We start from the raw sequence: 12,861 nt of genomic DNA, 5'->3' as shown, positions 1-12,861 counted from the left end.
CTAATTGTATATCACACCAGTTATAACTTTTAATAAATGCATTGTTTAAAGCATGACCATAAATTATCTACAACAAAAAATAGATGACTCTAAAATGCACTACTCCTAGAAGAGCCAAGTTTGACCTTTCAGACCCAAGAGCCTTTTATTAACACCTGCCTGTAAGGAGAACCTTGCCACACGCAGCTTTCAGATTCAGAACCACAAAACTGATGAGGAAAGGCTTGAAGGGTTCAGTTTGTGTCACTTGCTGTTTGCCGTTTCCATTTCACAGATGATTAATCTTTCTGTGAAGAAAGGCCAGAGAAACAAAGCACATTGGGCTCTTCCTGTAGTTACTCCTTCTGAATGCACACTAGCTTGCTAACTAAAAGGCCTTTAGATTTCCTGCAGAGAGAGATGTTCTGAAAGTGAATGCAGCTGGTTGGAGGTCACCAGTGCAAGGCTCTTGCCATTGTGTAATGGAGGCTTTGGCAGGTTTCATTTTTTAGGGGAGGGAGAAGGTGTTGGCAAAAAAATTAATGCGGAATAAATAAGGTTTGGGATATTTGAATTAATTTCTTGAAGGGTGGATCATCAATAGTAGGCTCAATTTCTTTTGCTAACAATTTAAAAAAATATATTCACTGTGTTTTCCTCCTCCACCCATTCCCCTTTCTAAATAGTGTGTTTATATTGTATGTGGTCTCACCCACTGGATGCTGAAATGTTACATCTTACTGAGTTTGAAAAGCAATCTAAAATGCCCTTGGATTTTTACATCTGTTTTATGATCTCTATTAATTTGGGGAGGGCTGCTACTAAAATACTGTGTATTTAACTTTCTAAGTATAGGTGTGTTATATTAACATTCACCATTGCTTTTTAGTGACTTGTTTAAAATGGTAATATATTGTTTTAGCTTCTGAGATATAATTTGAATTCATTTTCTTGTCTTTTTAAGGGATGTTACCTAATTTTTAACTTGAGTATGTATTGTGTATTTTGGTATTTTTTGTGTATAGAAAATAATTGTCTGGTATCCAGCTGAGTTTGTTCTTCATCTACTTTAATTACTTTGTTTCTTCTTAATCCTGCATAGGACATAATGTGTAAAATCAAAACCTGGGTAATAGATGAAAAGAAACCTGTGCGCTTCTATCATGATTGGAATGACAAAGAGGTAGGCTATTATCCCATGCATAGACTCTTAATATTTCTACCTGTTTTCACTTGGTAAAAATATTTAAATAGAAAAGAATCCATGAGATTTATAAGGTATTGAATTGAAAGTTAAATTTATCAGTAGATTTTGTTTATCAAAGTATACTGGATAGATTACTTGAAGCAGTTATTTGCCCTTTCAGAAATACAATTAATAAAAAAGAAACTGAGTTTGAAAATGTTGTATTACACTAACTTCATTCTGTTTTTAAGATTCTATCTTTATATTCTCATTTTTAGATTGATGTGTTGAACAAATACTTGTTTTTGACTTCAAAACCAATGATTTACTTGATTAACCTCTCGGAAAAAGATTACCTTCGATGTAAAAACAAATGGTGAGTTTGCTTAGTTTTAATATATAAAATTCACACTTGTCTTTCATATTTCTCAATGGCACATACTTAACTATTCTTTAAAAGGACATAAGGATTATTCTTGTTGTTTTAGTTAATATAAATTGATATCTTTTATACTTATTCTATCTCCGTAAACATTCTGTCTGAGTGCAGTGGTGATAAAAATGCCCCTAATGAATTTACAAAACAGAAGCAAATCCTTTCCCCTCCTTCAGTTTTTACATAAACTTAACTGTGAAGAAAATAAATCCATTTCAGAAACGGACTCAATCTGGTTAGAAACCATTACTTTCCAATAAAACTGGCTTTTTAAACATTATTTAACACTGATTATTCATATAATTGCTTTTCATTTGTTATGTGCTGAAAGAATAAAACTATTTAATTTGTAATGTGACAGAATTTTTTTGTACTGTGGCATTAATTTAATATTGAACATTTCAACAATACACTTCCATTTACGTTTGAGTGCCAACAGTGCTTGGCATTGTTAACAGTTGTGCGTAACACACAAAGGAAGACATTTTACAATTTCCTTGTACTATTTAGGCCTACTCTCAGATACTTCATGTAAGTAGTATTTTTACCTTCATGCACGGTTTTTACTCAAACAAATATTCTTGTTGATGTCAAGATGACTTGGGTGGATAATGTTTACAGTAAGGCTCTATATCAGACACATAGTGAACTGGATGAAGATCCAGTTCCAACATGGTGAAAATACTTTGGGTTTCCATTGTTGAAAAGCACAGTGTGTTAGCTTGTCATAAAAAATAGCAGTTGAGATAGACAATTGGATTGGAGAGGAGAGACCGATTAAATATTACACTATAAGGAAGAATTAATGACAACATACTTGTTCTAAAATTCACAACAAATTATATAGTTTACAAATCTTTAAAACACTTTAATTGTGAGATCTTTAAAGTTTTGGGATATAAATGTATGTTTCTGAACAGAGAGATGCTTTAAGTCATCCAAACAAATGAAAAGTATCTAAAGCAAAATATCTGAATCCTCCTAAAATACACCTCCTGTTTCTCCCTGTACTTCATTAAGTACTTAGATGCACATGGTTTCAATTTTCCATTAAAAATTCTCATTTCCATATGATATCAAAGAGCGAGAAGGCTTTAAACTGAAAAATAAACATTCATAGACTGGAAGCCAAAACAATAATTAATGTCAGATGGTTAACTCCAATAAATCATTAGAATAAATTTTCTGAAATTACTGCAACTAAAACTGTCTTGTTGATACTACTATAAGACACTTGTATTTATGATAAGGAACTGAATTTAACCTTTCTGAAAGTTTATATTTTTGAAAATACAGATTTAAAATTGAAACTTAGTAGAAACTGTGATAGCTAGTCCTAAATTTCTCCATATTCGGTCAGGAATAGAATTTTTTAAAATGTATCACCTGACAGTGCAGTAAATCTTAACTGTCCTAATTTAAGTGCAAATGTTTGAAGCTTTTGAGGCTCACTATGACAGTACAAAGTTTATTTGAAACTGGGTGAGTCAGTTTCCAAAAGGGATTTTCACACCTGTATTTGGATGATTACAGGTAGAGTTCAGTGGCTCTAATTGTACAGTAAATACCATTTCCCAGACCCTAATAGTAAACAGACTCCTTGTGAGATGCCAGTCTGTGATTTAGCTGTTGCCAGACATCCCCTGTTTTTTGTGAGACCAGTTGTGGTGGAGATATGGTTATAGCCAATTGAAAGAAAACCTTTGTATAAATTACAATTTTTAATTTGTAAAAATCTAGACGTTTGAATTGGGAAGTCAAATAATGAAATGATTTAACCATTTTTATGCACAACTAATGATTTAAGTTTAAAAAAAAAAATTCCAGCTCTCATGAATGTTAGTGTAATTGTAGCTGAAAGATCAAAGCCTGGGTAGCTGAGTGATGTTCCAGAAGAGAATTTACCACATAGCCATTTTCAGTACAGTTTCTGCCGCCTGCTGTTCCTATTTTCCCTCAAGCTAGCCATTGACTACCCCCTGTGCATCCCTGCTCGTAAAAAATGATTGAGGAAGTATTTGTCATGTATTTATGAGTGGGAAACATTGTGTGATAGGGAATGGCATCTACTGGAGCCAGAAAGATTGCCATTTTCCTTCACTGAAGCATTCTTATAGCTTTAAATCCACAGTTTGTGCAACATAGCTTTTGTATTAAAGTACAGAATAAATTTTTACTGTGTAGGATGCTAACGGTAGGCTTTTGTCATTTATGGCAGTGCAAACAGATGCAAATGATTAGTATATATTTTATTGTGAGATGCCTTTTAATTTGTGATTTTTGTGTGTGTATGTGTTCATGTTCTTAATCTGAGCTACATTTGGATAAGTTGCTCAACTAGCAAAAAAAAAAGTTTTTTAAATGTAATTTGTAATATAACAGAGTTAAGGTTAATGTAGGAAATCAGTAATATTTTCATAGTTTTTTCAACAACTAGAAAAGTATTTAAAGCATTAGCAAAGAGGAGGGAGAGGATTTTGATTGTGGATACAAGTGAAAACTAAAATTGTCTTTGTTTTAGTGGGTCACCCTTTCAAAATTAAAGAGCATTTTAATTGCTAATTTAAAACACATTTAAATGTAAGTGGTAATGTTATTTTTCAATCTTAGAGAAGAAGAAAACACTGTGAAAGATAAGACTGTTGTCTGTGTGAGTAGGTGTATTGACCTTTTGAAAGATGTAAAAACTGGAATTGCTCCAAGCAGCTACTTGCTGGTTTTAACAGTGTTGAATTAGTCATTCAGTTGATTTATGATTAAGACCTAGCCCTTGAAGAGAAACTGCTATGACAGCTGTGTTAGTTGAACTTGTATTATGATCAGATGACCGTTAGGATGAAGTTGTATAGAGGAATCCACTGAAACCATTTTTATTACATATTGCTATTCTTTAAATAAATAATTAAAGTAATCCAAAACCTTTTAAAATTCCTAATAATTTTATGGGGACCTATAAACTTAACACTTTCTAAACATCTAGTTTTACTCAGATCAAAGAACACTACATACAGCATATTAATTTTCAGTTAAAAATGCCTACAAGCAAACACAGGACATTAGAATTGTCAAACCTTCACTTAATTAAGGGTGTAAATTTCAGTCTTGGCATATTTGGTGCTTCAAGAGGGTCAGAACATATTATCCATTTACGAGATACTTTTTTCAGTGTAATATGAGAATTTACTTTGCTTCAATATATCTGTTGGTTTTGATATGTTAAAATGTTTTTTTTCCCCCAACTTAACATTGATAAAGTGTGTATATATATCAAAATTGTAAAAATTGAACTTTGGACCTGAACTTCATTTTCTGCCAAGTAAAATTTTCTTGTACTAATCCTTTAATGATGTTTTAAAGCATTGAAGACTGTAAATTGAGAGTACTTTCTAATATTTATTTTCCTACTTCAGGTAACACTTTATATTTGGGATAAACAGTTTGCAAGAATTCCTCAAAATTGATTTCTGAGTGCTAATCTTTTGTGATATAACTCAGATTTCAAAAACTTCTAGAGTGTCCAAATATATATGCAGGATCATAATTTCAGAACTATATTTCAAAAATTCACTGCTAGGAATTTCCATGATCTATGAGCACTAGCTGTTGAACAGACATTGAAAGTCAATGGGGAATAGGTGCCTAACTCCCTTAGGCCCTTTTGAAATTCCCAGGCCATAAAAATAGAAAAGACTTAAGAATACTTGTCATAAGCGCTCTGTTACATTATACCAAATTTTCCTGCGTTGTCATAATATTTCATACCATGCAAGTCAGCTTTCAAGCCCCTCACACCATTCCTGCCACCATCAAAACTTTTTGTTGGATAATTGCAAGGAGTCTTGTCATTGTCTTATTTGATTAATCCTAGCTTGTGAGAAGTTAATTAGTGAAATAGCAAATTACTATTTTCATATAGCGTGTGTGTGTGTGTGTGTGTGTGTGTGTGTGTGTGTGTGTGTATATATATATATATATACACACACACACACACAAACCAATAATAATTATGTATATACTATATTATGTAAATTTATGTAATATTCATATTAATACATTTTTAAGGGCAGAAAGGGACCATTATGATGATCTAGTCTGGCCTTCTCCATATCAGGCCATATAATTTCAATAGTTTAGTCTATTTCATTATTCCATATTGTCTCAAATGTTATGACTCAAAAATAGAGACAAATAATTACAAAGTACCAGGAGAGAAATGTGAGGCAGAGAGTGGGTGATTCAGCAAATAGGGAATAGTCTTTAACCTATAGGTCAACAGTTCAAATTCAGCCTAGGTCAGTAGGAAAAGAAAGTTGTTACTATCTGATGGTTATTTAGGAATTGGTGAATCTCAGTCTGGTTCCCATTTAAACCCTGTTCTGAAGTCAGAATTATTAATTTTATAATGGGCTTGTCTAGAGTGCTTATTACTACAGTATATGAGTGCTTCACATATGTCCGTTAATTTATCTTCACAATGTCCCTATGAGAGGATTGGTATATATATATATATATATATGAGGGGGGTGATATTACCCTCATTTTAAAAATGGAGGACTGAGACACAGAGAGATTGAGGTTGAAAGTATCTGCTAATTTTGAGTGCCCAATTTGAGACGTCAACGGCCTGATTTTGCAAAGTGCTTAGCTTTGCATATCACTTCATATTTTAAAAGCACAACTCTCATTGACTTCAGTTGCAGTTGTGAGTGCTCAACACTTCTATAAATGAGACTCAAGAGTCTCAACTTGGGCACCCAGAAAATGAGTCCGTAGTTAGGCCTTGTCTACACTACACAGTTAGGTCACTATAAGGCAGTTTATGTTGAGCTAATTATGTCAGTGTCTGCACCCTACAGCCTTGCTCTTGCCAATGTAAGTGCCCTACTACTCTGACGTAATAATTCCATCTTCATGAGAGGCATAGGGCTTCTGTCAGTGTAGTTGGGGCGACACAGTGTCTATGTAGACGCTGCATTACTTACATCGGTTGTTGGCTGTCTTGTCAGGAGCCGTGAAATTGCCAAGAAAGCTAGGCAGCTAGAGCCCAGCTCCCCCCCTCTCCCCACCCCAGCTTTCCTGGAGAGCTGGATGGCTGGACCCCGCTCCCGGCTGGGAGCTGGGGTGAGAAGCCCGGAGGGCTGGACCCCGCTCCCAACAGAGAACATTGGCTGTCTTGTCAGTTTCACAGCTGCAGCCATGAACAGGTGGGGAATGAGGAAGTGAGAAACCCCAGGTGGCTTCTCCCGCTCCCAGCGGGGAACGGGGAGCTGCAGGGAGGGCACAGCCCACTGGGAGCCTGTGGGGCAGCCGGGGTCCCTGCAGGGAGCTACCAGCGGAGCTGAGAGACCGGACTCTCAGCTCCCCACAATGCCCCTCTTAGGTCGGGGAAGTGCTCCTGGTGAGGACATGCAGAACTGCTGTAATTACTTCCGTGGCTGTAAGTCAACCTAATATAGGTCGTCTTAAGTTTCTAGTGTAGACATACCCTTAGTGACCACCTTTGAAAAATGTGGTTTAGGTGACTAGCCTAGCATCATCTAGGAAATCTGTGACAGAAGCAGGGATAAAATCCAGTTTTCCAGGGCAGCATTCACCTGTCTTAACTATGGGACTGTCCTTCCTTAAATCCCATGTCTCATTTGCTACATATCTTCCAGCTGCTCCAGAAATTGAGGCAGGGGTTCCACACTGTCTCCTTTATTACACAGCCCTGATTCATCCCAAGAGCAAGTCGATTTGACCTAGTAATTAAAGGTTGTATCAAATGTATACACACAAGAAGGCCACGTTAAACTTGTGTCTGTGCATTGTCCAGAGATATCCAGGAGAATGCCTCTTAGCACCGTATTGTCTGGCTCAGGAATGGAGAAGCACAGAAGCATGGAGAAGGTCCCTTCTTGACCTTCCCATGACAGCAGGAGACACTCGTAAGCATAACTGCAGATCTCCCTCTCTGTCCACCTCTAAGAGGAAGGATCCTTCCCTGCTCCATCAGAGTTGAGCATGTTGTTATGACCATGTCTCAAGGACTCAGTCCCCTAAGCCTCATGGTTGACCAGAAGGTGCATAATACTAAGACTACCTTGGTACCAGCCTCCATGTTGTCGGTGGCACTGACTTTAGTGCCGAGCCACAGTAAACAAGAGGCCCAAAGCATTGGGAACCATTAGTTCTGGATAAGGACAATTGGTGGGAACCCCCATGCATTGTTGGTACTGCCTCAACCCTGCCACGAATCACTGATAACTAAGAACCTCCCCACAGTTGCTTCAGTGGTACAGCTAGACAAAATTCCATATCCCCCAAAAGGTGTAGAGATGTTCATTGTTCCAGAGGAGCCGCAAATTACAATTGATGCCACCTCCACCTATTTTGGTGTCTGCCTGACACAATTTTCTCACAATTGAAGGGTGACAACAGTGGCCAGTTGGGTGCTGGATATCATCCATTCCAGCTATACTGTCAAGTTAATCTCCTCACTCCCTTCAAAACCCCCTTCCCTGTCCCTTTTCAGGGACTGCTTGCACAAGGAGATCCTCCTGCAAGAAATAGAATCTCTTCTTCTGGGTGCAGTAGAATGAGTACCACCACAATGTTAGGAGAAATAATTTTATGCAAAATATTTCCTGATTCCCAAGAAAAAGAAGGATGGAAACTCATTCTTGACCTCTTGTGTATCAATGTATTTATTCACAAACGGAAAATCCATTTGGTTACACTGGACAGAGACCGTGTGTGCACAGCTCTCAACATGAAAGATGCATAATTCCATGTGGATGTCCAGCCTTTTCACAGAAGGTTTCTCAAGTTCCTGGCAGGTCCCAACCACTAATAATACAGGATGTTTCTGTTCAGCACTCAGAGTATTTACGAAGGCATTCACAGTGGTAGCAGCAGAGGCCTGTCATAATGGCTGTCTTCTCATACCTAGTAGACTGGCTCCTGACAGGCAGGTTGTGACATTCCCCAGGATACAAGCTGGACTGTTGGACAGATGTGTCCCCCCAGCTCTCCAATTGGGGTGCCTTTTACACTGCTTAGCTGTGAGAACCACCACTCCTGGTATATTTGCATGGAGTCTCTAGTATGCAAAATTGCTCCCAGCTGAATCATGAGTGCTTCCAGCCATCCACTCCTGAATTATATTCCAGAGTGACACCTGCAAATTTCCAGTCCCAGATTTGTCCCTAGAAATGTGCGTCTTTCCTTCTGTGCAGTTCATAGAAGGTAGTCATTTCATAAATAGAAAATGGTATGTACAAACCATGTTATCTCAAATAGAGGTTCCAGATACTTCAATCCAGACACACACTGGTTGAGATAAAACAATAAAACAAGTTTATTAACTACAGAAAGATAAATGTTAAGTTATTACAAGTAATGGGGGCCTAAAAGTCAGAATTGGTTACAAAGAAATAAAAAGTGAAACACAAACTGATACCTAACTTAGTAAGTTAAATGAATTCAAAGCAAAGGTTTTTTCCACCACATGCTTTTACTGGTTGAACTCTTTCAGTCAGGATCTCTCTCTCACACACACACACACTCTCTCTCTCTCTCTCTCTCTCTTTTCACTAATGCTTCCTTTGTCTTTCAAACGTTGTTGATGCCATGACTAGAGATGAGTAGATTTGTGTCCTCTGTTCTTCCTTCTTACAGCATTTCTGTTCTTTGAGAATCCTCTCCAGCTCGGATTCAGGCAACAGCAAGTCTGTCTGCCAAGATGTACATTTCTTGCTCAAACCCTTCTTCCTGCCAGAGAATGGCTGCTCAACCTGATAATAGTCCACTTGATTATGTTGACACCTGGCTGAGGTGCTTGTTAGCCTTTTGTCTATGAGGAACTGGTTTGGGCTACTTTTGTAAACTTGGAGCACGTCTCAGGAATGTCATACAGTAAAATCTTATAACTTTACGTAAAATGTTGCTACACATTTTTACCAGGACAATAATGTTCAGTAGATAAAGTTTTCAAACCTCACAAGGCATACTTTATACAAAATTCATCATAGTCTTGTAAAAGTGGTGAACATAAGGTTACAGGCTGTCACACAGGTGCTGACTAGAAGTTCTGACATCAACATCATTGCTGCTCCATCTCCTAACATCCCTGGGAATGTGTGTGTAAACAGAACAGTCTAACCCGAATCTGATGTAAGCTATGGAATTCATAGGCGCGACTCTAGACTCAGTCAGGGCAAGAGCTTACCTCAGTGTGGACAGTTTCCAATTCACGAGCAACCTAATCAATCAGGTAATACTGTCCTCATAGATCAATACAGGTATACCTCATATTTTTGGGTCACATGATGTTGTCCTTATGTGACGTTTGCAAGGCTCCACCTCTATTGCCTTCAGGGTTGGCTTGAACAGTGTATATGCTTTGCTAACACAACATGAACATTATGGTGGCTATCTCCCCTCCCTTCAAGGTTAAGGCCTCACTGATGTGGTGGAAAGACCCCGGGAATGTACATGTGGGAGTTCCTTTCCTCCCTCCCACACCTGAGAAAACCCTAGTTAGAGATGCCTTGCTTCTGGGCTGGGAAGCCCACATGGATGAACCCACAGTGCAAGGCATCTGGATGCCTTAAGACTAGAATGCATATATAAATCTCCTAAAGAGAGCAGCCTGGGAAGCCATAAAGTGTTCTTCCCACTCATATTCCAATATATCCTCCTAATTTCAGACAACATAACGACTATGCTCTATATCAGGAACAGAGAGGAGTGAAACCTATCCCCTTTGTGTTGAAGTAGTCAACTTATGGAATGATGCATCCGACATCGTTACCCTGTCAGCAGTATACCTCCCAGGTGTTCACAATTCACTGGGGGATGACCTCACAGGCATTTCACCACTGACCATTAATGGGAACTACACAATACCATACTAACCAGAGCTTCGCTCAGTGGGGAACCCCTACATGGGACCTTTTTGAATCCCACAAGAACAGGAAATGCAACACATTCTGCTCCACTGGTGCTCAAGGACACAGATCTAAAGGCAATGTCCTATTGCTTTTGTGGATAGGTCACTCAAGAAATGCCTTTCTTCCCATCCCACTGTTACCTCGAGCCCTCTGAAAGATCTGACAGGATAGAACACTAGTCATTCTCATCGCCCCCAGAGACCCAGGTAGTTCTGGTTTCCTGTTCTTCTGAAAATGTCAACCCGTCCACCCATCACCATCCAAACCTTCCTGGAATTCTTGACCCAAGACAATGTCAACATCCTAATCCAGAATTTCTTCATTTTATGCTACGGTATTTGGATGGGCATCAGACCTGGAACTATTATGCTCGGAAGCAGTTGAAGAAATTCTTAATAGCAGAAGAGATTCCACCAAAAAGTATTATTTATCCAAGTAGAAATGATTCTGGGCCCAGCAACACCATCTCTCCCAAGACGTAGCTAACATTCACTCTGTTCTGGATTATTGCTCAATCTTAAGGCTGCGGGTTTCTTAGTTCCCTATATGTTTACCTGGTGGTGATCGGTGCATACCACCCAGCCATTGATGACCACTGTGTCTTCACTCACCCAGTGATGATCTGGTTTCTGAAGGGTTTGATTAGAACTGGGGTAGGCAACCTATGGCACGGGTGTCGAAGGTGGCACATGAGCTGATTTTCAGTGGCACTCACACTGCCCTGGCCACTGGATGGGGGGCTCTGCATTTTAATTTAATTTTAAATGAAGCTTCCTAAACATTTTAAAAACCTTATTTACTTTACATACAACAATAGTTTGGTTATATATTATAGACTTATAGAAAGAGACCTTCTAAAAACGTTCAAATGTATTACTGGCACGCAAAACCTTAAATTAGAGTGAATAAATGAAGACTCAGCACACCACCTCTGAAAGGTTGCCAACCCCTGGATTAGAACCCTCCCACCAGTAACCAAACCACCTCCACAATGGGATCTTAACTTACTACTCTTTGATGTTAACTAAGCTACCATTCAAACTGATGGCTTACATGCTCAATGTCTCGTTTGTCACTTATGTGTTGCCATCACTTCACCCACAGGGTTGGCGAACTTGGAGCTTCTATGGCCCATTCACCGTATACAGTATTCCACAAGGACAGAGTCTTGCTCAGACTTCTCTCTGAAATCACTGTAAAGTTGATTTGGGATTTTAACATAAACCAGACAATACATTTACTGTCTTTTCCCAAAGCTTCATGTCACCAGTGAAAGAGACTTCATTACCTCGACATAAGACGTGCTTTAGGCTTTTACTTGGAAAGAACAATATCTATTAGAAAGTCACCTAGATTATGGCTCTAGGAGAATGAATGCTTTTATTCTCTGACTCTAAGTGGATTGCTGGCTGCGTTCTACTGTTAGTTGGCACATCTCCATCCCACACAAGAAGTGAAGATTTATTCCACTAGAGCACAAGTGGCTTCAGTAGCATTTTGTCGAGGAGTGCTCCTACTTGACATTTGCAGAGCAGCTGTGTGAAGTTCTGTTCATACCTTCACAAAGCTTTATGCCTTAGTTCAAGCCTCCACAGCTGATGCATCCTTTGGAGCAGCAGTCCTACATCCATACAGCCTGCATCCTCGCACTTGTCTGTCTCCTCTCTGAGTACTGCTTGTCAGTCACCCACAGTGGAATATACATAGCGACCAGCACTCGAAGAAAGGAAAGAACTCTAGTTACAATAAGGTGAGTTCTTTGATGTGTTGTCCCTGTCTGTAGTTCACTACCCAGCCTCCTTCCCCTCTGCATGAGATCCTTCCTGATGTTCACAGTCCACACCCCATTGTATCCTTGGTGCAAACATGAGGCGTGTAAGGCACAGATCAATGGAGACAGCTGACTGTCTAGGTCTCATAGTTGGTCCCAAAAAAGGGGGGCACCCTCTTAAAATGTGCTCGAGTACCAAGTCAAGGTCTGGTCATAAACATCAGTATTCACCAGTACTGTCTGAGGCGGAGCCATTGTGCCTTCATCTTCATCTTATGGGCTCCAAGCAGAGAGTGGGATGCAGCTGCTGTGCCGATAGTTGGCAAAATCAACAGCTTGTTAGCTGCCTCAGTGAGCAGCAGCTGATTCAGTAAATACCTCAAAGAGGGCCAAAAAATGTTAACAAGTAGAGCAGGCCTTCATTTTTGGAGGGTAGGCCTTCAAATACTCCTCCTTCCCTTACCCTTTGGAGAGGAGGAAAACTTATTTTGGTCCATCACGATCATCTTAAAAATATAAAGCTAGCTCAAAGATTTTCAGGAGAGAGTTTTGGGAG

General features: G+C 38.9%; 1 protein-coding gene across 3 annotated transcripts in view; it reads left to right on the top strand.

The window, feature by feature from the left end:
- Positions 1-12,861, top strand: part of OLA1 (Obg like ATPase 1) — a 199,587-nt gene that overhangs the window by 132,543 nt on the left and 54,183 nt on the right. For all 3 annotated transcript variants that reach the window (XM_034785649.1, XM_034785648.1, XM_034785647.1), the window contains 2 exons: positions 1,082-1,162; positions 1,444-1,541. In XM_034785649.1, coding sequence (XP_034641540.1) covers positions 1,082-1,162; positions 1,444-1,541 — 179 coding nt within the window. The remainder of the gene's footprint in view (positions 1-1,081; positions 1,163-1,443; positions 1,542-12,861) is intronic.

This window comes from Trachemys scripta, chromosome 11, assembly GCF_013100865.1.
Source record: "Trachemys scripta elegans isolate TJP31775 chromosome 11, CAS_Tse_1.0, whole genome shotgun sequence".
NCBI lineage: Eukaryota > Metazoa > Chordata > Testudines > Emydidae > Trachemys > Trachemys scripta.
Note: the sequence above shows the minus strand (reverse complement) of the source record. Positions and strands in the feature narration are given on the sequence as shown.